Raw genomic sequence first — 27,401 nt, forward strand, 5'->3', positions numbered from 1 at the left:
TGTATTTTTAGTAGAGACGCGGTTTCACCATGTTGGTCAGGCTGGTCTCAAACTCCTGACCTCAGGTAATCCACCCACCTTGGCTTCCCAAAGTGTTGGGATGACAGGCATGAGCCACTATGCCTGGCCTTACTTTTTTTTATTTTTTAAGTTTTTTTAGTAGAAACAGGGTTTCATCATGTTGGCCAGGCTGGTCTCAAACTCATGACCTCAAATGATCCACTTGCCTCAGCCTCCCAAAGTGCTGGGATTACAAGCTCTTCAGGTATTGAAAGTCAGTACCTTAAGCCCTTGCAGGTTATAGTATTTGTTGCAAATCACTCAGAGCATTGGGTTTCCTCTTTGCGTTGTCATGTTTGTGTGTGAGCTTATCTCAGCAGGAAGATGTACCCTGGGTAGTGGAAGGGAACCTACAGGGAAGATCTAGACCCATTTTGGGGCTTGGTTTCTTAGCCCCAGGTTCATACACTGAATAGGTAATTCTAGGATTCAGACCCACATGATAGGTGTAAGTTAGACTTGCTAGAGGTTCTGATTCTTCAGGCTAATTCTGTTGGTCCCTGGGCAAGAAGTCCTGCCTTCTGAGCATCCTTAAACAATGAAAATAATTTTTCCCACTTTCTGGGCTTTCTATAAATTGCCCCAGCCCAGCTCTCCAGCCTCTGACGCCATATAGAGATTAAAATCCTATAATCTATCAGGTTTGGTTCATTCACTTACTCACTAGGTATTTATTGACTTTCTATGATGTGCAGGCACTTGGCAAGGTGCTGGGGACACAGACCAAGCTCCTGTTCTTGTGCAGGTCTTTTCTGGTGGCAGGAGGTAGGCAAGGTACAACCTAAGCTCTACACAGAGAATTGAGAAACAGTGAGGTTCTCACAGAGACAGTGTGGAGAGAAAGAAGAAAGGAATACATAATGTAGGATTCCATTCAAACAAATTTTGAAAATAGACAACACTAATCTGTGAAGTTAGAAGTCAGTATTATATTGTGGATCAAGCAAGAGTGGGTATTAAAAAAAATAAAAATAAAAAAAGTCAGTATTGCATTACCCTTGGTGAGGGGTGGTCCGAGGGGGATAATTTTTCATAATTTCTGTTTTTGAACAGGGTACGGTTTTGTTTTGTTGTTGCTTTTGAGACTGGGTCTGTTGCCCAGCTGGAGTGCAATGGTGTGATCTCGGCGCACTGTAACCTCTACCTCCTGGGTTCAGGCGATCCTCCCACCTCAGTCTCCTGAGTAGCTGAGACTACAGGTGCACGCCACTATGCCTGGCTAATTTTTGTTTGTTTGTTTGTAGAGATGGGGTTTTGATGTGTTGCCCAGGCTGGTCTTGAACTCCTGAGCTTAAGTGATCTGTCCGCTTGGGCCTCCCAAAGAGAGCTGGAATTTGGACGTGAGGTACTGGGCCTGGCCCAGGGTATGTTTGAGAAAATTCATCAAACTTTATAAGATCGTTCACTGCAGCCTTGACTGTAATGGCAAAAGACTGAAAACAATCGAAATGTCTATCCAGAGGGGACTGCATCATTTCCTAATGGGGACATGCTGTAGGACTAATTCCTAATAGGATCTGGGCAGTTGTAATTTTGATAAATATTGCCTAATTTGGCACTGTAATTTTTCTTTTTTTTTTTTTTTGAGATGGAGTCTCGCACTGTCGCCCAGGCTGGAGTGCAGTGGCGTGATCGCCACTCACTGCAAGCTCCGCCTCTCGAGTTCACGCCATTCTCCTGCCTCAGCCTCCCAAGTAGCGGGGACTACAGGTGCCCACCACCTTGCCCGCCTAACTTTTTTGTGTTTTTACTAGAGATGGGGTTTCACTGTGTTAGCCAGGATGGTCTCGATCTTCTGATCTCGTGATCCACCCGCCTTGGCCTCCCAATAGTGCTGGGATTACAGGTGTGAGCCACACGCCCAACGGGCACTGTAAGTTTTAAATGTGTTCCTGTATTATGCACACAGTAAAGTGCATACATCTTAGATGTACAGCTTGATTTGTTTTGCAAAGTGCACACACCTGTGTCCCATGGTTCTGCTCGGTGTATAGAGCATTTCCTGCCTCCCAGAGGCTCTCTGGTGCCTCCAGCCATTACCCTCCCTCAGAGGACCACTGTGCCACTTCTGTCACCATAGGCAAGTTTTGCCTGTTTTGAATGTATATGGTTGAAAATGTAGCTTGGAAATTATTTCTTTATATTTCATCTGGCACGCCTGTGCATTTAGAATGGGAGCGGATCGGTCAGAGGACTTCCCGTGTGAGCCTGGTCTGGCCTCTGGCTGGAACCCTGGCTCTGGAACTCCATTGTTCCATGTGTCTGGCATCTAAGGTTCTCAGATCCTTTCATTCTCGATTCTAAAACCCTGTGGTGTCACGGAGCCCTGAATGGGGTGATGGACAGGAGAGCCTGGAAGTGCCCTGAAACATTCCGAAGACTGTATCAGGCAGATGGACTGCCAGCGCCCTGAACCCCTAGAGAGTGAGCCACGGGAAGGTGGCTTCCTATGAACCTTGAATGTGGGAATCTGAAGGGGCTCCTAACTAGGTTACATTTCCTTGATTTGCTTCCACTTCAACCAAACAATTCCTTGATTTTGTAAGTTCCAGGGCTGATTTTCTTCATGTATGATTTCCCCAGGGGGTCCCCAGAAAGAAGATGGGGAGGGAGGAAGGGGGAAAGAGGGTATCGATGCGCTCCCAATTCCACATGCACAGGTGTGCCAGATAAAATATAGAGAAATAAATGCATATTAAAATAAATAAATTTTAATCTGTTCTTGGCCATTGCTCATCTGTGAGACTTGGCCAATGCTTTCCTTTCTCTGGGCCTCAGTTTCCCTGGATGTATCAAGAGGGTTGACTGGATGGTCCAACCTCAGTGGGCATTCTGTGGTTTCCTCTCTGAGTGTCCTTGCTCTCTGTATCTGGAGGTGGGAGTATTTTTCTGGGTGTGTCAGACTCTCTGTGACTCGGTTTCTCCCCGTGAGCTCCTCAGTCTCCTGAACCTCTTACTGCCTTGTCCCTGACCCTGTCAGTCTCTGCACCCAGCCTTCCTGTCTCTCAGTGGAGTGTCTCTCTCCGCCTTTGTGATCCCCTGACAATGGGAGGTAAAAATAGCCCAGGGGCCGTGCTGGTGGAGATAAAAGGGAATTTGCCTTTTGTGTCCTGTGGCCAGGCTGGGGGGGCTGTGACATGTGGAGATTGCTGACATAGCTCTCCTCCTCTGACCTTGACAGTGGCAATAAAAGGGGTAGCAGAGCTTCCTGCCCTCACCGTGGTGCTGAGGTGGGTGATCAGGACTGGGGTTGGAGCCGAAGGGCGGGCAGGAGGGTGGGTGGGTGGGTGGGTGAGGGTGTCCATGGGTGGCTGTGAGTCTTCCGAATCTGAAGTGAAGGAAGCCCTGGTGTTTGAGGGCGTGCATGTACGCTGGGCACTCACCCAAGGAGGCTGGATTGGGAGCCAGAGGGAGTCTCCTAGTATCTGGTCTTGTGGGTTGGGGGATCATGCCCTAGTTCAGCTCCCTCGTCACTGCCATCTTCCAGTGCCTGCTGCCTTGGGCTGCCTTGAACCTGCAAGGTTTCAGCTCCTCCTCCTTCAACCCAGTGCCACTGCCATGATGGATGTGAGTGAACTTGGGGAGTCTGCTCGCTACCTCCGCCAGGGCTACCAGGAGATGACGAAGGTGCACGCTATCCCATGGGATGGTAAGTGGAGGCAGAGGGGGAGGGGACACAGCCACAGAGATGCCCTTATGGACTCAGACCAGGAATTGGGAGGGGTGGCACCAGCTCAGGGCTGAAGGTGCATTGGGGCCTGACAGCTGGAGCCCTAGACCTTTCCCGCAGAGTCTGGGGGCTGGAAATTAAAACCCCAGGGACACTGTGTATATCACTGTGTGTCTGTGAGCAAGCCTTGGTTTGTTCCCCTGTGAAATGGGATAATAGCACCTACCTTCCAGAGCTGCAGTTTATGAAGACTCGGGCTGGAGCCCGAGCCTCTGAGGTGAGACTGATCGGCATGTGTGCAGGCTGCCTCCACATGTCCACAAAACTTGTGCTGGGGTTATTTTTAGTGCTTTCTGCAGAGCCAAAGCCACCCTTTATTAGGGACAGGAATAAAGGCTGTACTATTTATGACCTGGTTTGCTCATAGGACAATACTAACAATAGGCAGTGTGTACCGAGTGCTTATTGTGTGTCAGGTCCAAAGCAGATGACTTTCCATACATCATCTCAACAACCTGGGGAGATGGGGACCAGCGCCAGACCTAGCTTCACAGGGCACCAGGCTCAGAGGGACCTTGTGCTTGATTCAACACTCTGCCGTTGCCATCTTGAAAGTTTTAATAGTTTTCAACAAGGGGACCCACATCGTCATTTTGTACTGGGGTCTGTAGGTTATGTCCTAGATGGTCCTAGATGGTCCTGACCTACGCACTTGGCAGAGCAGGGAACACAAACTCCAGTTTGCAGCCTGTTTCTAACCACCATGAAATCTGGGCTCCTCAAAGTTCTGGGGACAGCTGGCCAGACAGGAGAGCACAGGTTACAGAGTTAGGAGGCCTGGATTTGAGTCTTCAGTGAAATAGGGAAGGCAGGACACCTCCCCAAGAGTTATATGCCTGATATTGAGGGACCTAAGGAGATCCCCATAACATTTTCCATATGAGGGAACTGGCCCAGAGAAAATCAGGGATTTTCCTGAAGTCAGAGGGCAAACGTGGGGGAAGCAGGGATTTGGAACCCAAGCACGTAACCCAGACTCATCCTCTAATAAGGGGATCTCTAGGGACCCTCCCAGCTCCGCCCTTCCTGAGCCTGGGTTTGGAGGGTTCTTCACTGGAACTCCTGTGTCCTGGCAGAGGGGCTTTGGGGAGGGTCACAGGTCTATGGATACCATGGCTTGGGAACTCCAGCTAGAACCCTGGAGGTGCCTCAGCCCCTCTCCGAGTCCAGTGCTCTCTCTGCAACCCAGGGAAGAAGCGAGTCTGGGTGCCTGATGAACAGGACGCCTACGTGGAGGCCGAGGTCAAGTCAGAGGCTACTGGGGGCAGAGTCACCGTGGAGACCAAAGACCAGAAGGTTCCGTTCCCCCTTTCCTGAGATTAGCCTCTCTGTCCCTAGGCCTCCTGGCCAGCAGGATCTGCACTCTGGGTATGTGGGTGGGGGTGACAGGTGAGGTCGGTCCGTTCCTTCTGGTCCCCTTACCTCTGCCACGGTCTGCCTGGTAGGTGCTGACGGTGCGTGAGGCTGAGCTGCAGCCCATGAACCCGCCCCGCTTCGACTTACTGGAGGACATGGCCATGATGACGCACCTGAACGAGGCCTCTGTGCTGCACAACCTGCGCCAGCGCTATGCCCGCTGGATGATCTATGTGAGCCCCAGGCCCAGGCCGTGGGCGGGGCGGGGCGGGGGTTGTGTGTGGGGCGGGGCTGGAGGTGAGGCTCTGGGGGCGGGCCCATAGCGGTGGGGCGGGTCCATAGCGGTGGGGCGGGGCTGTGAGCGATGAGGCGGGGCTGTGAGCATTGGTGGCGGGGCTGGAGGTTGGGCCTTGGAACCTTAGGGGAGCAGCTGTTCCCGTGCTGCGTGTCTAGAACGCAGCTGCTGACTATGGAGGCCGTGGGCATGGGCTAGGGCAGGACTGTGAGCACGAGTCAGGGGCGAGGCCAGGACAGCCATAGAGGGTGTGGTGTGGCAAGTCAAGTGGCTCCTTGAGGAATATCGCAGGAGTCAGGGTCTTCTGAAGACTGGGGCCTGGGGATGGGAACTTAGGTTATCCCTCCCAAAACCCTACCAGTAGGCCAGACGTGGTGGCCAATGCCTGTAATCCCAGCACTTTGGGAGGTTGAGGCAGGCGGATCACCTGAGGTCAGGAGTTCGACACCAACCTGGCCAACATGGTGAAACCCCATCTCTACTAAAAATACAAAAATTAGCCAGGCCTGGTGGTGTGCGCTTGCAGTCCTAGCTACCCTGGGAGGCTGAGGCAGGAGAACTGCTTGAACCTGGGAGGTGGAGGTTGCAGTGAGCCGAGATCTTGCCATTGCACTCCAGCCTGGGAGACAGAGCAAGACTCCATCTCAAAAAAAACTAACAACAAAAACCCTACCTATACTCTCTCTCAGACCTACTCCGGCCTCTTCTGTGTCACCATCAACCCCTACAAATGGCTCCCAGTCTACACGGCCTCCGTGGTGGCCGCTTACAAAGGAAAGCGCCGCTCGGAGGCCCCGCCCCATATATATGCGGTGGCAGACAACGCCTACAATGACATGCTGCGCAGTAAGGGCCGCCTGGACTCCCCCCAACCCCAGACCCCGACCTTGGTCCCCGGAGGCCTCTGTAAAGGACCCCCTTCCCCCACTGGCACTGCCCCCCTTTTGACGCTGCTGGACATGGTCGCCCAGCCGTTCTGTCCCTCCACATGGGAGCTGACCTCCACTAGGGACAGCCCCACCCGCTCATTCCCATTCCTGGCTCTGGGTAGTAGGGTCTGCCCCAGGGCTATGGATACCCAAGGTGTTTGACCTGTGGCTGGCCTGGCACCTTGGCCGACTTCTCTATCCCCTTCCCTTTCCTCCAGACCGCGACAACCAGTCCATGCTGATCACGTGAGTGAGGGGCTCTGGGGGTGGGGTGGGAAATGCTGGCCATCTGGCAGAAAGAGGGCGGTACCACAGTCATTTCCCAGGGTTGAATCCAAAGTGCTTAGGGCAGGGCTTTTACCACCTGGAGCTAGTGTCCCAGCTGAAGCTAAATTAGGCCTGAGCACATTCCCTGCCCCCATTCTGAACAGATGTGTTCTTGATGGTGGATAGGGAGGGCACACCCACAAATGGAGTGACCACCAGCCCCATACCTCCTCTCCCTGGGGCCTGGAATCTCCCACCTTGATCTTCTGGGGTTCTAATTCTGGCTGAGGGGCAGCAGGAAAATTCCTCTGCCCGTCTTCCTTTTCACCATCTACTTATGTCTGAATCTTACCTCTCATCCTTCTGTTGCCTCTGTGGGAAAACGGTAGAATTCTTCTTACATGCCAGGTTCTTGACCAGTCAGGCCAATATGGACAATGTTTAGTGGGAGTGTGCATGCACGCATGCAGTTAAGAGCAAGGGCCTTGGCTGGGCACAGTGGCTCAAGCCTGTAATTTCTGCACTTTGGGAGGCTGAGGTGGGTGGATCACTTGAGGTCAGGAGTTCGAGACCAGCCTAGCCAACATGGTGAAACCCCATCTCTACTAAAAATACAAAAAATTAGCCGGGCATGGTGGCAGGCGCCTGTAATCCCAGCTACTCAGGAGGCTGAGGCAGGAGAATCGTGCTTGAACCCAGGAGGTGGAGGTTGCAGTGAGCCAAGATCGCGCCACTGCACTCCGTCCTGGGCTCCATCTCAAAAAAAAAAAGCAAAAAAAAAAAAAGCAAGTGCCTTTAACCCAGACGGGCCTGGCTGAGTGTGGTAGCTCATGCCTGTAATCCCAGCACTTGGGGAGGCTAAGGCGGGAGGATTGCCTGAGGCCAGGGGTTTGAGACCAGCTGGGCAACATAGCGAGACCCCATCTTTAAAACAGAAAATTGAAAAGTTAAATAAAAAACCCTACCTACCACAGACAGTTATGACTCAGTGAGTTGATATATGTGCCTGGCACACAGCAGGGACAGCCACAGAACTCCTGACGCCCAGTTCCTTGTTCCTAAAGTGGGGGTGATAATGGAGCCTGCCTTCCAGGGTTTTCTGAGCCGAAACTGAGCCGATGGAGTAAAGTGCCTGGCACTGAGTTAGTACTTAGTGGACAGTGGCACAATCGTGTATTGTCATCTCACAGGGGTGGTCTACACTGGCTTGCTTTGTACACCTCTGAGGGTTGATCCATCCTTGGGGGTTTCAAGTTGGGGGGAAGGAGATGTGGGGGCCTCTGCTTGAGGGATGAGGCATTGGGGGTGGGGGAGAATTAGGCAAGATGGGCATTGGTGACTTATGTTTGTGTCGTCCAAGCGGAGAGTCGGGGGCCGGTAAGACGGTTAACACCAAGCGGGTCATTCAGTACTTTGCCATCGTCGCTGCCCTGGGAGACGGGCCGGGCAAGAAGGCCGTAAGACTTGCCCACTCGGGCATGATCCCTGTTGCTTCTCGCTGTTTTTCTTCTTTCTTCCTCTCCTTTTTTTTTTTTTTTTTCCTTTTTAAAAACTTTGCTCCCCAGAACCCTGAGCCCTGCCTGAGCCTCCCACCCTGGTGGGGGACTCTGGCCTGAGCAAGGCTTGACCAGAAAGGCTGTGGCCACCTGACACGCCTGCCTTTGCATTTCCATTGATAACACGGAGGGGTGGGACCACATTGCCGTTTCTAAATTTGTGTAATTTTTATCTTCCATTGTGACCTTCATATATTGAAAGAGTTTACTAGATGGGCTGCTTTTACTAAGTGTTGTTGTCTTGGTTTCCCTGACAGTTACCTGCCACTGACATGTTAGACACAGAGGTTGGCTGGCATGGAGGGCACTGGGCGTTCCCAACAGCCAGGGTTGGCAGGGCAATTTTGTGCCTTGTGATTTCTGTACAGTTTTTTGGAAATTTCTGAAACAATGGGGCCCAGTTTTTTTGTTTTTGTTTTTAAGGCCTAACATTTCATCCCTAGCCTTGGGGCCAGGTGTTCAGAGCTCTGTGGCTACCCCCAGATGGGCGGCCTTTTCTTTCCAGAAGCCTGAGGCCTCCCTCCCCGCCCAGTCCCTGCTCCTGGTCCTGTTGAGCCTTGCTTTATTCTGGGTGTTTTTCTTTCTTCTTTTTTTTCCCTTATTTTTTTTCTTTCTTTCTTTTTTTCTTTCTTTTCTTTCTTTCTTTCTTTTTTTTTGCCTTTTCCTTTTTACCCATTTGATTGTCTTGATTTTTGATTTTCATTTCAGTTTTGTTTTGTTTTGTTTTTGCTGTTGACTTTTTGGTCCTTTTTCCTCCTTCCCTTTCCTGCCCTGTCTTCCAAACCCTGAAAAAGGTCTCTGGGGATGTAACAGAAAGTTGGGTTGGTCGAGTGACAGGAAGAGATGTCAGGGAGAGGTCAGAGCTGGCAGGGACACAGCTGGAAGGGCAGAGGAGCACCTGGGCAGAAAGGAGCTGGGACAGTGGAGCCCAGGGGAGAGGGTCAGGCAAGGGAGGGGTGGGAGAGGCTGCCCGCAGAAGCCATGGCTGCAGGACCTTAAAAGGTTGATCAACTCCCCTTACCTTGGCCCCAAATTTGGCCAAATGGGCCAGAGAGAGCCCTGCACAAAAGCACTGGATGGGAGTGTATTGGGCGGGGGTCCCACCTCCCGTGCCCAATGTCTCTGTATTTTAACTCTTGGGCTCCCTACAGGTGAATAAATGACCACAAAGTCCCTGATAGTGTATCTGTTCCCTCCAGAATCCATTCCTTCCCTTCTCTCCCTTCTGTGGCTCCCAGCATCCGGGGTAGGGAAAAGAAGGAAAGGAAAAGGAAGGGAAAGTGAGGATGAGGCTAGGATGGGGAGAGGGAGGATCTGCTCAATTCAGTTAGTCCCTCTGGGTGACACACAGGACAGCTGTAGCGTCCGGGAAGCAGGGTGCTGGGTACCTGCCCTGCCGCTCCTGACTTGCTGTGTGGCCTTGAGCAGATCCACTCCCTGCTCCAAGCTTAGTTTCCTCATTTGCAAATTAGGGCTAATAATTGGCAGCTGGCAGGGCCATTGTGAGCACTGGTAGGTATACAGACAGACATACAATGAGGACACACCCAATTGCATTACAAAGGAGAGGTGTGTAAGGTCATAGCGGGAGTTTAGGGCAGGAAGGTTCAGACCAGGAAGAGGTCTATTCCAGCTTTGGAGCAGCCAGGAGGCCTTCCTAGAGGAGGGGGCACGTGGACTGGGCTCTGGAGGACCCTATATTTTAGTCGGGAGGCCCCTGGGGCTTGGAGCAGGGCCACTGCATGGAGACTGGAAAATGAAGGGCGGCCAGAGGCCAAGCTGGGGCAAGGAGGCTGCAGGTGGAGACTCTGGCTGGGGCCATGCCACTCCCACTTTCCAGCATTTTGCCTCCTAACAGCTGGAGGAGGGTCAGGCCAAGGGGCGGAGGGTGGGGGCCACGCATTCGGGTGACTAACGTCCACCCCCCTGTCCTGCTGCCCGCTGCCTTCCGCTGACACCCCGCCCCATCCTGCCCTGCTCTGCCCCGGAGGCCTCGCCCTCCAATGTTGTCTATCTTCTTCCCCCAGCAATTTCTGGCAACAAAGACTGGGGTGAGTATGGGGCCAAAGTGAACGGGGCAGGCCTGGGGGTGCCCCCTTCCTCTGCACAACAGAGGGGCCACGGGGGACTCTGGCCTCCTAGTGGGTAGGCATCAGAGCTGAGGGACCCCTCACCCCCACCGCCCTAGGGCACCCTTGAGGATCAAATCATCGAGGCCAACCCTGCCATGGAGGCCTTTGGCAACGCCAAGACCCTGAGGAATGATAACTCCTCCCGCTTTGTGAGTGGCCGAGGTGGGAGGGGTGGTGGGGATGTGGCAGGCCGCCAGCAGCAGGTCGGGTACAGGTGGGGACAGCGCTGGCTATGCCCCTTGGCTGAGGGCTCCCCTCTGCCCACAGGGCAAGTTTATCCGCATTCACTTTGGTCCCTCTGGGAAGCTGGCATCTGCGGATATTGACAGCTGTGAGTCAGCCCGCTGTGGGTGGTGCAGGGGAACGAGGCCCCGGGCAGGGCCTGAGCCCGGCCACGGCAACTTGGCCTCTGTCATCACGACTTCTGGGCTCCCGCCTGCTCCAGGCACTTCTCTCTACTCCCTGGCTGCTACCCAGCTCAGGCCACCTCACCCATCACCAGAACATCACCCCAGCCTCTGCCTGGTCTCCAGCCTCCTCTCCTCTACACACGGCCATAGTTTTGCTGGTCATATCCTGTTTCTGCTTGAAAGCTTTCTCTAGATCCTGTCACCTGAGGATGGAGACTCATCCTCATTTGGCCAGTCAGGCTCCTGTGACTGCACCCCTAGCCCGTCCCCAGTCTTCTCTCTGGCCACCAAGAGGGCAGACCTGGCCCACGCCCCTCCTGCCCCAGCTGCACAGCTACACTCAGAGTGCCCCATCCCTCCAGGTGCCCCGCTGGGAAGTGCCCCAGTATCACCCAGCTGCACAGACCCCAGGCACCTAGGCCACACTCAAGGTGGCCAGGGACACAGAGGGGCCCCCACGTTGGCCACTCCCCATGTTGGGCTGCATGGCTAGGTCCTGACAGATGAGCACAGACAGGCAGTGACGGGGATAGGGATAGGCTGTAATTCACACCCTGACCCCTAAACAGACACAGACACACACAGAGGCTCGGCCACACATGCACACACGCTGACACACCAACAGACAGAAACCTGCACACACAGACACCACACCCCACACACACGAGGACACACACTGACCCATCTGGCCAGAGATACACACAGGTACAGACAATACGGCTCATGCGATGACGCAGGCATAGGAGAGACGCCCTCCCCGCACACGCTGGCGGGTGCAGACGCAGCCCCCCGCACGCTCCCTGCCCCCCTCTCTCCCTCTGCATCACCCGCTTGGGACATCCGTCCACTCTGGGGAGGTGTGGGAGATGGCAGGCCGGCGCCCCTTCTCCCCAGATCTCCTGGAGAAGTCACGGGTGATCTTCCAGTTGCCCGGTGAGCGCAGCTACCACATCTACTACCAGATCCTCTCAGGGAAGAAGCCAGAGCTGCAGGGTGAGAGGCAGTACAATGAAGGGGGTGGGAGTGAGAACCCGGAGGGGCTGCCTGGCGCTTCCTGGCCCCCATCAGGCCAGGCCCTGGGGGTCGTTCCCTCCCTGTCCTGGGGTCTGTGGCCGCTCTTCTTTCTTGGGACTTCTGGTTACTTTCCTGCTAGGGAACAGTCGTCTTAGCTCCAGCAACCTGTCAGCATGTTATTGCTTCCTCCAGAAACCTAAGCCCTAAACCCCACCTGCTGTCCTGAGACTAGAGAGGTCCCACCCAGTACCCAAGGCAGACTGATGACTGTCTAGGCCCAGCTCTTCTCCCTGGCAAGCCCCTCGAGGGCAGAGTCTGGTCCTCCCTGTGCCCTAGCATCTAGCATGGGATCTGGGCCAGAGTGGGCCATGAGCAACCGTCAAAAGATAAGTGAGACGTAGGGACTGTGGTTCATTCCTCAGAAAGCCAGAAACAAAGAGAAGCCAGGGTCAAAGTGAAGGCCAGGTCAGGGCCCCTCACTCTCAGTGCCCTCAGCCTTGGCGGAGGTGATGATGAGAAACTTAGGCCCCAGACTGGGAGATGAGGTACTCTGGGAGGGGCCTAGACTCCTGCTGAGCTTGTCCCCCAGGATCCCCTATGCTGTAATTGTTGCAGGGAGAAGAGCCGGTAAGCACCACCTGACCTGTGCCTTTCTCTGTCCCACGTCCCCAGACATGCTGCTTCTGTCTATGAACCCCTATGACTACCACTTCTGCAGCCAGGGCGTCATCACGGTGGACAACATGAATGATGGGGAGGAGCTCATCGCCACTGATGTACGGGCTCTGGTGGGAGGGGAGCTGTGTGGGTGCCTGTGGTGGGATTGGAGAGCACTGCCAGTGCCCCCAGCTGCATGAATGGTCCAGGGGCAGTGCCTGGCTGGACCCTGGAAAAGCCCAGACCTCTCTGAACTCTCTCCCCCCACCCCAGCATGCCATGGACATCCTGGGCTTCAGTGTGGATGAGAAGTGTGCCTGCTATAAGATCGTGGGTGCCCTCCTGCACTTTGGCAACATGAAGTTCAAGCAGAAGCAGCGGGAGGAGCAGGCGGAGGCCGATGGCACTGAGAGTGAGGGGCCCTGACCTGGCCTTCACCTTGACCCAGACCTCAAACATCCTGTCCATGATGGTTAACCCCAACTCTTGTCCACAACCTTTAACCTCAGCCTTACCTGGCCCTGCCTCCTCAGCTTCAAACCCTTACCCTCCTGAGGCTTTGTTTGCTAGCCCTGAACTTGACGCCTCTTAACTTCCCTCTCCTAGCCCCGGCCTGAGGCAGTAGAGCCCGAGTGCCCATGGTGGTGTCCTCCTCCCTTACCCTACTCATGTGCCCTGCCAGGTGCTGACAAGGCTGCCTACCTGATGGGGGTCAGCAGTGGGGACCTCCTCAAAGGCCTTTTGCACCCCCGGGTGCGTGTAGGGAATGAGTATGTAACCAAGGGCCAGAGTGTGGAGCAGGTAAGCTGCCTGCAGGCTAAGCCCATGGGGGACAGCCGGGCAGGGTCCCCTCCTTGCCAGGTCCCAGCCCAGCCTCCCTGCACCTCCAGGTGGTGTTTGCTGTAGGGGCTCTGGCCAAGGCCACCTATGACCGGCTGTTCAGGTGGCTGGTGTCTCGGATCAACCAGACCCTGGACACAAAGCTGCCCCGGCAGTTCTTCATCGGGGTTCTGGACATCGCTGGGTTTGAGATCTTTGAGGTGAGGGCAGACCCTCACCTTGGGCTCTGTTCTCTCCAAGGTAGAGGACATGGGCCGGTGTGGGGGCAGAAGCCCTGGCCTTCTGCCTGGAAGTTGGGGGTGAACTCATGCCCCTCCCCGGGCCTCCCTTTCCCCATTTGCTGAGCCAGGCCCCTCCCTCTTGTAGTTCAACAGCTTCGAACAGCTGTGTATCAACTTCACCAATGAGAAACTGCAGCAGTTCTTCAACCAGCACATGTTTGTGCTGGAGCAGGAGGAGTACAAGCGGGAGGGCATCGACTGGGTCTTCATCGACTTCGGCCTCGACCTGCAGCCTTGCATCGACCTCATCGAGAAGGTGGGGGCCGGGGCAAGGTCACTCCGAGGAAGGGAGGGGGTGTGTGGTGAGCAAGCAGGGATGGATGACCATGGCTTGCACGGAAGCCTGTGCAAGTGTGCATGGAAGCATGTGACTGTGCTGCAGTAAGCATACATATGTGAGTGTAATAGTGACAGCGTGTTTATGTGCTTGTGTGTGAAAGGGCACGTGTGTGAATGGGTGTGTTGGAGTTGAGCATGTGAGCAATGTGAATGCATGCATCCCAGTACTGTGGACAACAGCTCCTCCTGGGTGCTCAGAATTCTGCAGCTCACAAGGCCCTGTTTGCAGCCACAATTTCACTGGATCCCTAGAACTGCCCTGGGTGCAGGGCAGGGTATGTTTCCTTGTTTTTGTGATTGTGGAACATTATGTATATTTACCCATTGTACAAAGAATGGAAGAAAGAAAATTTGAAAAATTGGCAGGGGAAAAAACGTTTCTCCTCATTCCTACCACAGTCAGTCACATGACACTTAGGTTCATTTCCTCAAAATCCTTTATCCCTTTTTTTTTTTTTTTTTGAGATGGAGTCTCACTCTGTTGCCCAGGCTGGAGTACAATGGCACCATCTCAGCTCACTGCAACCTCCACCTCCAGGGTTTAAGCAATTCTCCTGCCTCAACCTCCCAAGTAGCTGGGATTACAGGCATGTGCCACCATACCTAGCTAATTTTTGTATTTTTAATAGAGACAGGGTTTCGCCATTTTGGCCAGGCTGGTCTCGAACTCCTGACCTTAAGTGATCCACCTGCCTCGGCCTCCCAAAGTGCTTGGAATACAGGCATGAGCCACCACGCCCGGCCTATCCATTTTCTTTTATAGACACAGATTTCATTTGTATCATACCTTTTCTCTGAAAATGTATTTTGAATGTTGCTGATGGCAAGAGTAGTTCATGCAGTGGATGAGTTTCATGCCATGCATTTCTGCAGTCCCCTACGGCTGGGCATTTAGGTGACTGACAGCTTTTTAAATATTGTATCAGCACTGAAGACATGCATCTTCCCACTCTGCAGGTTAGAAGACTGAGGCTTAGTGATGTCGGAGGGCCCCACAGCTAGTGAGTGAGGACGCCAAAATGTGACCTTAATGGCTTTTTTGGACTTAGCCCGTGTTTGTGTGTGAGAGCCACGGCTGTGGTGGGGTGAGAGTGGGTAGAGCGATGGCAGCTTGGGTTTGCCGTTAGAAGTGAAGATGACAACTTGGTGCTGCAGATTTTGCAGGAGGGGTTGGAGCCAAGCCACAAACTTTTCTCTTAGGAGATGGGTTCTTGGAGTGGGTCTGGTGTCTGACCGGGCAGATGGCTGAGGCTGGGGATCTGGGAAGGCTCCCATAAGGGAGGTGGCCTGGGGAACAAGGGTTCAGTCCTTCCAGGATGGACTGGCTTGATGGTGGCTTTTCAAGCTCGTTCTCTGTTCCCAGCCACTGGGCATCCTGTCTATCCTGGAGGAGGAATGCATGTTCCCCAAGGCCTCAGATGCCAGCTTCCGGGCCAAGCTCTATGACAACCACGCGGGGAAGTCACCCAATTTCCAGCAGCCTCGGCCTGACAAGAAGCGCAAGTACCAGGCCCACTTCGAGGTGGTCCACTACGCGGGCGTGGTAGGTGCTTGCTGGAGCCCCAGCCCTCAGCCAGGCTCCTCCCTCCCTGCTCCAAGTGCCCCACCTGGGCTCAGCACCTGTCTGGTCTGTCCAGGTGCCTTACAGCATCGTGGGCTGGCTGGAGAAAAACAAGGATCCCCTGAATGAGACAGTGGTCCCCATCTTCCAGAAGTCACAGAATAGGCTCCTGGCGACTCTCTATGAGAACTATGCGGGCTCCTGCTCCAGTGAGTACTGAGGGACAAGATCTCTGCTCTGACAGGGGTCCACAGAGTGACATTCCCTGGAGTGACCAGGCCCTTTGTCTCTATTAGCCGAGCCCCCCAAGTCTGGGGTGAAAGAGAAGCGTAAGAAGGCAGCATCGTTCCAGACGGTGTCCCAGCTGCACAAGGTGAGGCCCCATCTGGGCCCCAGGTAGACCCTCACTCTTGGCAGCCTCCAGCCCTGCCCTTCACCCCCTGCCCTGTCCCCCGTGTCTTGGGCGGGCAGCTGTTAAGACTTGCAGTGATGTTTAACTCCTCTCCACGTGAACATCACAGCAAGTCTGTGCTGCTTCCCGTCCCTACGCTGCCTGGGCAGGGTTTGCGGGGGAAGGGGTAGGAGCCCTGGACTCTGGGAGGGACGGGGATTTGGCAGGGAAGTGAAGACTTCGGTGGTGGTGATGGGAGATGGTGAAGGGTCTCCCATCACCAGAATGAGAGTGAAAGAGCAAGAGTACAGGGCACTTAGGGCCCTGCTCCCGTCTCGGTCCTGACTACTGCGGCATCCAATTCTGGTTCTCTGCCCCCTTTGTGCCTTTCCCTCACTCTTGCCTGCCACCAGGAGAACCTCAACAAGCTGATGACCAACCTGCGGGCCACACAGCCCCACTTCGTCCGCTGCATTGTTCCTAACGAGAACAAAACCCCAGGTAGTCACCCAGGGCTCACCTGGCTGGGGTCGGGGGGGCGTCGTGGGAAGGTGACAGGGCAGAGGCCAGGAGGCTCAGTACATCTTCCCCCTCGCCTCGCAGGGTCTCCACTGCTGCTTTTCTCTGGGGCCTGTGGGTGTGCCTGTTGACCTCTGACCTCTTCCCCTCTCATGTCCAGGGGTCATGGATGCCTTCTTGGTGCTACACCAGCTGCGCTGCAATGGGGTCCTGGAGGGGATCCGGATCTGCCGCCAAGGGTTTCCCAACAGGCTGCTCTACACTGACTTCCGGCAGCGGTGGGCGACCCCTTCCCCCGCCCGCTGCTCCAGGTGGAGGCCTGAGGGGCTGGGCAGGACACACACGTCAGAGCCCAACAGACAGATGGTCCCCTGTCTGGAGGGGGAAGCAGGGACTGTGAGGGGCCTGGCCAGGCATCCCAGCAAGAGATGGGGGTGGCTCAGACCTGGCCAGGGACTTGGGGAGAAGTGAACAGGCTTGGGGCGAATATTGGAGGTGGAGCCAACAGGCCTCACTGATGAGCTGGACACGGACTTCTGGATGCAGAAAAGACAAGAGTGATTTCTAGGTTTGGCAGTGAGCAACCTGGGAGCTACCAGTGGTAGATTGACTGAGATACAAAAACGGTTTTTTGATTTGGGGGAGAGGCGAGGGGACACTGGTTTGAGCTCTGTTTTGCATATGTCAGGTTTGAAATGCCTCCAGCAGACACCCTAGAAATGTCATGGGGGAGACTCAAATTATCAGTCTGGAGCTCAGGGCAGCGGGCAGAAAGGATGCAGATTTGGGAGTTGAATGAGAATCGTGTGGACGAGGCTTCATGTGACGCCTGGCACATAGTGAGCGCCAGGGCAGTGCTGCTGGCTCTTCCCCATTCCCTCGATGGGCAACAAGCATCCATCGTTCCTTCTCTCTCCAGAAGTCATGGTGTCATCCACACTATCCTTTGTAAACAGAGGTTCATACAGATACCGTACACGCACACACACGCATGGTGCTGTAAGCTTGTTTTTTCATGTAACAGTCTGGCCTGGAGATCGTTCCTTATCCACAGACATATTCCTGTGGTCATCGTCCGTCTTTCATGGCTGCGAAACATCTCACAGTCTGGTGGACTGCATGCTTTGTTTAATGAGTCCCCTCGTGAGGGGCCTTTTGTGTTTCTGGTTTTGCCTTCACAGCGTGGCTGGAGCCCACCTGACCCACACAGCCCTGTGCACATGTGCACGTGCATCCGCCTAGAAGTGGGTGGGCTGGGAGCCCTGGCTCCTTAGCATTAGAATTCTCTCCCAAATGTTTCTTTGGTGATAGGGCACAGCATGTCACCTTCTACTAATATTTTTTGCCTTTAAAAAAGTTTTAAAAAATAGTGCATGCCTTCTGTAAAAAGCCTCTTCAAAAACTCACTGAACGCATTTAAAATCCCAAGGTTGTGTTTTTTTTTTTTTTGAGACAGAGTCTCACTCTGTCGCCCAGGCTGGAGTGCAGCGGCGTGATCTTGGCTCACTGCAACCTCTGCCCTCCCAGGTTCAAGCAATTCTGCAATTCTTCTGCCTCAGCCTCCTAAGTAGCTGAGATTATAGGCACCCGCCACTATGCCCCAATAATTTTTGTGTTTTTAGTAGAAACGGGGTTTCGCCATGTTGCCCACGCTGGTCTTGAACTCCTGGGCTCAAGCAGTCCACCCGCCTCGGCCTCCCAAAGTGTTGAGATTACAGGCGTGAGCCACCGCACCCGGCCAGCCCCCCAAGGATTTTAAGTGGAATATCCCTAGTGTCCCCATGTGGTGACACATCCCCGGCCCCCTTGTTCAGCGTGTGCCCTGCTGGAACCTCTGCACCAGCCTCGGAGAGGCCCAGGAACGAGTCCCCTGCTACCCACACCAGCCTCCTCGGTCCCTGACTTCTCCATTCTCAGTGGCCTGTGCCCCACACCCAGCCCTCTCCTTACCAGCTCTGTGCTGCTTTCCCAGGTACCGTATCCTGAACCCCAGTGCCATCCCGGACGACACCTTCATGGACAGCAGGAAGGCCACGGAGAAGCTGCTGGGCTCACTGGACTTGGACCACGCCCAGTACCAGTTTGGCCACACCAAGGTCGGGGCACTGTGGGATCAAGGCTGGCCCTGGCTGTGGCGGTCACACTGGGCAGGGTTCATGCAGATGGTTGGGGGTTAACCTGGCTGTCCCCTTCTCTGCCCCTAGGTGTTCTTCAAGGCTGGGCTTCTAGGCGTCCTGGAAGAGCTCCGTGACCAGCGCCTGGCCAAGGTGCTAACGCTGCTGCAGGCACGGAGCCGTGGCCGCCTCATGCGCCTTGAGTACCAGCGCCTGCTGGGAGGAAGGTGGGTGTGGGAAGGAGGCTGGGGACAGGATGTGGCCCTGCCCCTCAGCTCCCAGACCCACTGGCTCTCCCAGCCCTGACATGCTGTCCTGTAGTCAGATCAGCCCCTGTGGCTGCTGGGAGCAAGGTTCTGTTCTGTGTCTCCCCAGCGTCCATTTCCCCACTTCAAAAATTGGGGTAGGGCACTTGCTTCTCCATTCCAGGCCATCAGTGTGTGGCTCGGAGGGGCAGCGATGGCACCCAGTGTTTTCCAAGACTCTTGAGTGCCCGGCCCTGGGCAAGATACTTTCTCTGCATTATCCTGGTTAAAGCGCTGATGGTCCTGAGACACAGGCGCTGTGATGGTCTCCACTCAGCAGAGGGGTGCCTGCGTCAGAGAGCCAGTGCCAGCTGGCGTGTCAGCCCAGGCCACTGACCCCAGAGCCCCATGGCTTAACAGCCGTGGTGTCTTCTGGCACTTGCAGAGGCCACCAGGGCATGGGGGCTCATGAGCCTCTTCACTGGAGGCAGGCCTGTGGGCCTGTGGGCCTCCCCTGTAAAGCAGAGGTATTAGGAGCTACTCCATGAGGCTGCTAGGAAGGCAAAACAAGTGAACTGTGCCTAGTGTCACCATTTGTGACGGGCAGCACTGAGCCAGCTTCACAGCTCGGCTGCCCCTCCCTAGGGATGCGCTGTTCACCATCCAGTGGAACATCCGTGCCTTCAATGCCGTCAAGAACTGGTCATGGATGAAACTCTTTTTCAAGATGAAGCCGCTGCTGCGCTCGGCGCAGGCTGAGGAGGAGCTGGCGGCCCTGCGGGCAGAGCTGCGGGGGTTACGAGGGGCGCTGGCTGCGGCTGAGGCCAAGCGCCAGGAACTGGAGGAGACGCACGTCAGTGTCACCCAGGAGAAGAATGACCTGGCCCTGCAGTTGCAGGCCGTGAGTCGGGGTTCCCCTTGTGACTGGGTGACCCCGGCCCTGAGTACCCCTGGCTGCTCTGAGGAATACTTCAGCCAGACCCATGGGACTTAGGCCTTATGTCTCCCTGTTCCAGAGGTGCCATGAGATGAGGCCTCCATGTCCCAGCCTCCCCACCCCAAGGCCTCGTCTGGCCATATGTCCTGGCACTCTCCCCTCGTGCCACCTTGGCCTCCCGCTAAAGCAGAGGAACCCTAGCTCCCCAGCTCTCCCCTCCTTGCTATCCCTGAAACCAAACAGACCATGCTGTATTCTCTGGTTAAGGGCCATGGGAACCCAGGTGGCAGGTAACAGGGTGATAGCCAGAGGGCATGGATCAAGGGTCTGGAATCTCCCCAGGTCCACAGAGCAAGCTTTCCTGCCTTTGGCACGTGGCATTGTGTATCAGTTGTGTGCCAGGCTCAGGCTAGTGCAAGAGGAACATTGGTGGGAAGACAGAGATGGCCCTGTGGTCACAAAACTCACCTGCTAGTGCAGGAGACTGTGATGCAGCCGGGCAGTAAGGAAATGGGGGGTAAGGATATCTGAGCCCTTCCAGGGAGTGCCTCCAGGAGCCCGTCTGTGGCTGTGCAGGGGCTGCTGCTGCTCACCCTGCTCCTCGGAAGGCCTCAGCCCAACAGCGGGGCAGGGGGCTTTTCTCTCAGAACCCTTGTTGGGCCTCACTCTGGGCTGCCCCCCACAGGTCTAACGTTCCCCTCGTGATGCTCTGGGGTGTCCCTCTCCCTGAGCCCTTGCCCCTCCATGCCCAAGAGCAGGTCAAGGCATTCCTGAGTTCTCAGAGCCCAGCTGAGCATGGGCTTCAAACCTTTGGATGGACAAACAGAAATAGTTTCCTCTCCAGGGCCTGACCTGGTGTCCCTCTGCTGGTTTACCTGGCCCTCCCCTGACCCGGCCCCACTCTGTGTGCCCTCCAGGAGCAGGACAACCTGGCAGATGCCGAGGAGCGCTGCCACTTGCTGATCAAGTCCAAGGTGCAGCTGGAGGGGAAGGTGAAGGAGCTGAGTGAGCGGCTGGAGGATGAGGAGGAGGTGAACGCTGACCTGGCTGCCCGCCGGCGCAAGCTGGAGGACGAGTGCACGGAGCTCAAGAAGGACATTGATGACCTGGAGCTGACACTGGCCAAAGCTGAGAAGGAGAAGCAAGCCACTGAGAACAAGGTGTGGGCCGGGCCAGCTGTGGGGAAGGGCCCAGAGCCAGGGGGCCAGCTTTGGGGCAGGCAGCTGCAGGTCCCACCCCTGCTCTGCTAAGCCTCTGCTTTGTGGCCCTGGGCATGTCACTACCTTTCTTGGTCCTCAGTTTCCTTGTCTGTCAAGTAGGGTTAGCAGCACTACCATTAGGGTAGCTGGTGATGTGGTGTGTGACTGGCCTTTCCTGAGCACACACACCTGGGCCTTGCACACAGTAGGTGTTTAGCACATGCTGGCGATCCTCATCCATCCTGGAGTACAAGCCCCCTGAGGGCAGGAACTCCATGTCCCCAGCTCTGCGTCCTGCAGGTGACTTCTGACCTTGAGCTCTCGTGATGGCCGCTGTGGTTCCCAGTGCTGGAGGAGTGACTCCATTACACAGGATGGAAAGTGAGGTGGGGGAGGCAGCTTAGGTTCTCACAGGTGCTCACCGAGGAAGCCAGGACTAGGAGGCAGCTTCCCTGGGCACCTGCTAATACTGCACATGGCTCTGGCATCTGTGGCTCTCTTGCCGGGTCAGGTGTGGTGCTGGGCGCAGCGGGTGCAACCACTCGTGAATCCTCAGTACAGCCCCATGAGGAGGGTCCTTCCCTTAGGCAGAAGCTGTGGAGGCTTGGAGTCAAGTGACTTGCCTGAGTCCCATAGCTGGAAGGGGCACTGGTTCTGACCTAGTGCGGTGGCCGCTCAGAGTGCAGGGAAGGTCGTCCTCATGGTGACGCTGGCCCTGGCACAGGTGAAGAACCTGACAGAAGAGATGGCTGCGCTGGACGAGTCCGTGGCCCGGCTGACCAAGGAGAAGAAGGCATTACAGGAGGCCCACCAGCAGGCCCTGGGTGACCTGCAGGCCGAGGAGGACCGCGTGAGCGCGCTGACCAAGGCCAAGCTCCGGCTGGAGCAGCAGGTGGAGGACGTGAGTCAGGGTCATCCTGAGACTGGGTGGCGGGGCCAGGGTGCTGGCTGGCCTGGGCCATGGCTGACCCCTGCTCTGCCTGCTCCGCAGCTGGAATGCTCCCTGGAGCAGGAGAAGAAACTGCGCATGGACACAGAGCGGGCCAAGCGCAAGCTGGAGGGTGACCTGAAGCTGACGCAGGAGTCGGTGGCTGATGCCACCCAAGACAAGCAGCAGCTGGAGGAGAAGCTCAAGAAGTAGGCGGGGCGGTGGGGTGGTGGGGCGGTGGGGGGGCCCTCCCGGCCCAGCCAGAGGGGCCTTCTGAGCCTGCACCCAGCCCTTGTTCCCTTCTGGATTCTTGTGGGTCCTGTGGCATTGCAGAGGTTAGGCGTTGGGGTCGAGAGATGGGGCACTGGGGCGCAGGTGTCTTGCCCTCCCTGGACTGAGGGCCCAGCCAGGGTCCAGGGCTGAGGCCTCAGGGCCCAGTACAGCAGGTGCATGGGGGTGAGGTCCCTCAGGGCCTGAAGGGGACTTGGGGGCATTACAGGGGTCCCAGGCAGGTGGGTGGGAGTTAAGGCCTGCACTGGCTCACCCACCCTGCGGCTCCTAGGAAGGACTCCGAGCTGAGTCAGCTGAGCCTGCAGGTGGAAGACGAGCAGCTCCTGGGAGCCCAGCTGCAGAAGAAGATCAAGGAGCTGCAGGTACGTGGGGGTCGGGTGGGTGAGGCCCGGGGTCAGAGGCCCACAGAAGTGACAGCTGCCCCGCGTGCCCACCCCAGGCTCGGGCGGAGGAGCTGGAGGAGGAGCTGGAGGCAGAGCGGGCAGCCCGGGCCCGCGTGGAAAAGCAGCGCGCGGAGGCGGCACGGGAGCTGGAGGAGCTGAGCGAGCGGCTGGAGGAAGCAGGCGGCGCGTCCGCGGGGCAGCGCGAGGGCTCCCGTAAGCGCGAAGCGGAGCTGGGGCGGCTGCGGCGGGAGCTGGAGGAGGCGGCGCTGCGGCACGAGGCCACGGTGGCTGCGCTGCGGCGCAAGCAGGCGGAGGGCGCGGCGGAGCTGGGGGAGCAGGTGGACAGCCTGCAGAGGGTGCGGCAGAAGCTGGAGAAGGAGAAGAGCGAGCTGCGCATGGAGGTGGACGACCTGGCTGCCAATGTGGAGACTCTGACCCGCGCCAAGGTGTCCACACCTTCCTCACCCCATACCCACCCTGACTTTAAACCAATCCCAACCCCAGCAGCCAATACTGTCCCCATACTCCCTCCACCCGGTACCTGATCCTGAGCCCTGACCCATTCACCTGGCACCCAACCCCCTTTTCTCAGCCTCCTGCCAGTCCTGACCTTAAGCCATGACTCCCAAGCCCTGTTCCCTGACTCCAGGTCATTTTTGACGCAGCATCTACTTCCAGCCTTGGACCCTTGAACCAGCAGTAGTTGTGACCCCAGCCCTTGACTCCTGAACTCTGACTTAATACCTGTCCTGACTTCCTGTTCTGAACCCCAGCACCCTAGCCTTGACCTTTCTGCCACATAATCCTGACAGCTGACCTCTGACCACTGTTGCCAGCTGACTCCACAGCTACCATCCCAACTCTCGCCCTGACCCACCGGCCCTGGGGCTGGCCCAGCCCTGTCCATTCTGACACGTGTCTGTTAAGCCCAGCAGTAGAATCTCTTTCCCTGACTTTGAACTTGGGGCTCTGCTCTCCCTTTGATTCCTGGGCCCACATTTAGCTTACCAGTTTCTGATCCCAGATCCCAGTCTCTGACTGGCAGACCCAGATCCTGCCCTCTGATATACAAACTTGTTCTGACATCTGACCCCTGCCCCCAACCTGGGATCCCAGGCCAGTGCAGAGAAGCTGTGCCGCACCTATGAGGATCAGCTAAGTGAGGCCAAGATCAAGGTGGAGGAGCTGCAGCGGCAGCTGGCGGACGCAAGCACGCAGAGGGGGCGACTACAGACGGAAAGCGGTGAGGCTGGGGCTCAGCTGGCCACACCAGGCAGGGCTTTGGTGCAGCCCTCGCCAACCTGACCTGCCCGCTCGCCTCTTCGCCTGCAGGGGAGCTGAGTCGCCTGCTGGAGGAGAAGGAGTGTCTGATCAGTCAGCTGAGCCGTGGGAAGGCCTTGGCTGCCCAAAGTCTGGAAGAGTTGCGGCGCCAGCTAGAGGAGGAAAGCAAGGTGGGCTGGCACCGGTGATCATAGAGTGGGCAGGTGGGCGCCAGAGCCACTGGGCTGCACCAACGCTGAGGTCACTGGTGTCCCTGCAGGCCAAGAGCGCCTTGGCCCACGCTGTGCAGGCTCTGCGGCATGACTGTGACCTCCTGCGGGAGCAGCACGAGGAGGAGGCTGAGGCCCAGGCTGAGCTGCAGCGGCTGTTGTCCAAGGCCAATGCCGAGGTGGCCCAGTGGAGGAGCAAGTACGAAGCAGATGCCATCCAGAGGACCGAGGAGCTGGAGGAGGCCAAGTGAGTGCTTTGCTGGCCAGGCCCCTGCCATGCAGAGCTTTATGCCTGTGCCTCTGAGCCCCACTGAGGGTGGGCGAAGGGAGCTGCTGGGGCTGTCCTCCCTCCCTCCATGGTCCACAACTTGTCTGGCCCCACGGCCTAGAAAAAAGCTGGCACTGCGGCTGCAGGAGGCAGAGGAGGGCGTGGAGGCTGCCAATGCCAAGTGCTCGTCATTGGAGAAGGCCAAGCTACGGCTGCAGACAGAGTCAGAGGATGTAACCCTGGAGCTGGAGCGGGCGACCTCAGCAGCTGCTGCGCTGGACAAGAAGCAGCGGCACTTGGAACGGGCACTGGAGGAACGGCGGCGGCAGGAGGAGGAGATGCAGCGGGAGCTGGAGGCAGCGCAGAGGGAGGCCCGTGGCCTGGGCACTGAGCTCTTCCGGCTGCAGCACAGCCACGAGGAGGCACTTGAGGCCCTGGAGACGCTCAAGCGGGAGAACAAGAACCTGCAGGGTAGGACCTGCCACACACCAGGGCCAGGGCACTGCCCTGGGGTCAGAGCACCTTGGAGTCACAGGGGTGCCCTGGTGGGGCCACCCTGGAATCAGGGGTGAGTGGAGTGACCTGGGTGGGAGTACAAGCCATGGGGGTGGCCCCTCAGCACCCTGTCCACTGCAGAGGAGATCAGCGACCTCACGGACCAGGTGAGTCTCAGTGGGAAGAGCATCCAGGAACTGGAGAAAGCCAAGAAGGCGCTGGAAGGCGAGAAGAGTGAGATCCAGGCTGCACTGGAGGAGGCAGAGGTCAGGGGCTGGCCGCAGGGGTGGGTGGACACTGACGTGCTGCTCTGCTGGCTGTCCCCCCTTCCCACCCCACCATGCCTGCTCTGTATCCGCAGGGGGCCCTGGAGCTGGAGGAGACCAAGACGCTGCGGATCCAGCTGGAGCTCTCCCAGGTCAAAGCAGAAGTGGACCGGAAGCTGGCAGAGAAAGACGAGGAATGCGCTAACCTGAGGTGTGTCCATCCTCCTCCCGCTCCCACCTCCTGAGAGCAGAAGGGAAAGGAAGTAGTGTGTACTCTGCTCTCTAGTCTGCCCCTCCCATGGGACTTTCTGAGGTCCGGGTTGCTATCTCCATTAGAGGTGAACCTTGGAGACGCTGAAGGACTTGCCCAAGGTCACACAGTGGGGGTGGAGCCAGAGTCAGTCCACCTGTCCGCCTGGGCCTCACTCTTCTCCACGAACTTACTCTGATGGGCCACAGGCAGTCACAAGAGACTTTAAACTGGGAAGGGGTGACTCAGTTGTTCTCAAAATGGGTTCTTGTCTCCAACGGTCCTTGGGCATTTGTAAGGACAGATATGCCCTTACGGGACCCCCTTTCATGCCACCCTCCTCCCATAGGCGCAACCACCAGCGAGCTGTGGAGTCCCTGCAGGCCTCCCTGGATGCAGAGACACGGGCCCGCAATGAGGCGCTGCGGCTCAAGAAGAAGATGGAGGGTGACCTCAATGACCTGGAGCTGCAGCTGGGCCATGCCACCCGCCAGGCCACGGAGGCCCAGGCTGCCACGCGGCTGATGCAGGCACAGCTCAAGGAGGAGCAGGCAGGGCGGGACGAGGAGCAGCGGCTGGCAGCTGAGCTCCACGAGCAAGCACAGGCTCTAGAGCGCCGGGCTGCGCTGCTGGCTGCGGAACTGGAGGAGCTGCGGGCTGCTCTGGAGCAGGGCGAGCGCAGCCGGCGGCTGGCAGAGCAGGAGCTGTTGGAGGCCACCGAGCGCCTCAACCTCCTGCATTCGCAGGTGGGGACAGGAGTCCCTGGGGACAGAGCAGGTGCAGGCCTGTTGGCTGGCTCTGAGACTCTGCTTCCCCTCAGAACACAGGCCTCCTGAACCAAAAGAAGAAGCTGGAGGCAGACTTGGCCCAGCTGAGCGGGGAGGTGGAGGCGGCTGCACAGGAGAGGCGGGAGGCTGAGGAGAAGGCCAAAAAGGCCATCACTGATGTGAGGCTGGGCAAGGGCTGTGGGAAGCCTGGGACAATGCAGAGGGACTCCCTGAGGCGGGGCACCTGACCAGCCCCTTCTCCCCCAAAGGCAGCCATGATGGCCGAGGAGCTGAAGAAGGAGCAGGACACAAGCGCACACCTGGAACGGATGAAGAAGACACTGGAGCAGACAGTGCGTGAGCTCCAGGCCCGCCTTGAGGAGGCGGAACAGGCCGCCCTCCGTGGCGGGAAGAAGCAGGTGCAGAAGCTGGAGGCCAAGGTGTGTGCGGCCCCTCTAGTCCTTGGCCCAGGCAGGGTGGGTGACCCAGGGGTGGGCTGGGCAACAGGCAGTACCCTTGCCTGCAGGTACGGGAGCTGGAGGCCGAGCTTGACGCAGAGCAGAAGAAGCACGCTGAGGCCCTTAAGGGCGTGCGTAAGCATGAGCGCCGCGTCAAGGAGCTCGCATACCAGGTGGGTAACAGGGTCTCCCCGGGGAGTGGCCCTGGAGCTGGCCCAGCCCAAGCAAGCCCTGAGTCCCCCTTGCCTGCCCAGGCCGAGGAGGACAGGAAGAACCTGGCTCGCATGCAGGACCTGGTGGACAAGCTGCAGAGCAAGGTCAAGAGCTACAAGCGCCAGTTTGAGGAGGCGGTGAGTGTGCTGGGGCCTGGAGACCTGGACCTGGCACCCCAGCTCTGCCCCAGGGTCTGTGGCCAGGTGAGGCATCAGCAGCAGCTCCACCCTCCCGGCTCAGTGACCCAGAAGGAAGAGAGAAGCTTCTAACATCTCTGGGGAGATAGACCTAGCTCTGTCTCACAGAACAGACCCCACGTGCTTTCCCCTGGCCAAGGCTGGAGTTGCCTCTGAGGGGCGGGGCAGGCACAGAGGCACATCATGAAGTTGGTGCGTCCCAACTTCCTTATTCCCACTGTGGTATTAGTGAGGATGGACAATGGCAGTAGGAACAAAGTTGAGGACCAGGAGGAGCCAGCTCCCTTACTGGGGATGGGGCAGGGACCAGAATAAGCATCTCAGTCACTGAAGAGGAGCCAAGGCCGTGTGTGTGCCCCCAGGAGCAGCAGGCCAACACCAACCTGGCCAAGTATCGCAAGGCCCAGCACGAGCTGGATGACGCGGAGGAGCGGGCAGACATGGCGGAAACCCAGGCCAACAAGCTGCGGGCACGGACCCGGGATGCCCTGGGTCCCAAGGTGAGGAGTGGTGGGGGCATTGCTCTCTGTGCAGGGGGAGTGTGGGGGATGACAGGTAGTACT

At 57.0% G+C, this 27,401-nt stretch overlaps 1 protein-coding gene across 1 annotated transcript in view; it reads left to right on the forward strand.

Moving 5' to 3' along the window:
- The window catches only part of MYH7B (myosin heavy chain 7B), a 45,749-nt gene that overhangs the window by 18,070 nt on the left and 278 nt on the right, over positions 1-27,401 (forward strand). Inside the window, 42 exon segments of the mRNA XM_037982838.2 lie at positions 3,242-3,290; positions 3,548-3,584; positions 3,587-3,709; positions 4,980-5,086; positions 5,236-5,379; positions 6,131-6,287; positions 6,589-6,616; positions 7,998-8,094; positions 10,221-10,244; positions 10,382-10,474; positions 10,593-10,656; positions 11,630-11,728; positions 12,422-12,525; positions 12,680-12,818; positions 13,089-13,207; positions 13,297-13,446; positions 13,613-13,783; positions 15,230-15,409; positions 15,504-15,636; positions 15,724-15,800; positions 16,232-16,319; positions 16,498-16,615; positions 18,310-18,433; positions 18,542-18,678; positions 19,342-19,597; positions 20,551-20,793; positions 21,557-21,733; positions 21,824-21,969; positions 22,323-22,413; positions 22,491-22,880; positions 23,551-23,677; positions 23,767-23,885; positions 23,975-24,171; positions 24,314-24,663; positions 24,829-24,953; positions 25,049-25,164; positions 25,553-25,949; positions 26,024-26,149; positions 26,240-26,410; positions 26,497-26,601; positions 26,683-26,778; positions 27,201-27,338. Of these exon segments, the coding sequence (XP_037838766.2) occupies positions 3,242-3,290; positions 3,548-3,584; positions 3,587-3,709; positions 4,980-5,086; positions 5,236-5,379; positions 6,131-6,287; positions 6,589-6,616; positions 7,998-8,094; positions 10,221-10,244; positions 10,382-10,474; positions 10,593-10,656; positions 11,630-11,728; positions 12,422-12,525; positions 12,680-12,818; positions 13,089-13,207; positions 13,297-13,446; positions 13,613-13,783; positions 15,230-15,409; positions 15,504-15,636; positions 15,724-15,800; positions 16,232-16,319; positions 16,498-16,615; positions 18,310-18,433; positions 18,542-18,678; positions 19,342-19,597; positions 20,551-20,793; positions 21,557-21,733; positions 21,824-21,969; positions 22,323-22,413; positions 22,491-22,880; positions 23,551-23,677; positions 23,767-23,885; positions 23,975-24,171; positions 24,314-24,663; positions 24,829-24,953; positions 25,049-25,164; positions 25,553-25,949; positions 26,024-26,149; positions 26,240-26,410; positions 26,497-26,601; positions 26,683-26,778; positions 27,201-27,338 (5,932 nt within the window).

Source organism: Chlorocebus sabaeus, chromosome 2 (genome assembly GCF_047675955.1).
Source record: "Chlorocebus sabaeus isolate Y175 chromosome 2, mChlSab1.0.hap1, whole genome shotgun sequence".
NCBI classification, from domain to species: Eukaryota; Metazoa; Chordata; class Mammalia; order Primates; family Cercopithecidae; genus Chlorocebus; species Chlorocebus sabaeus.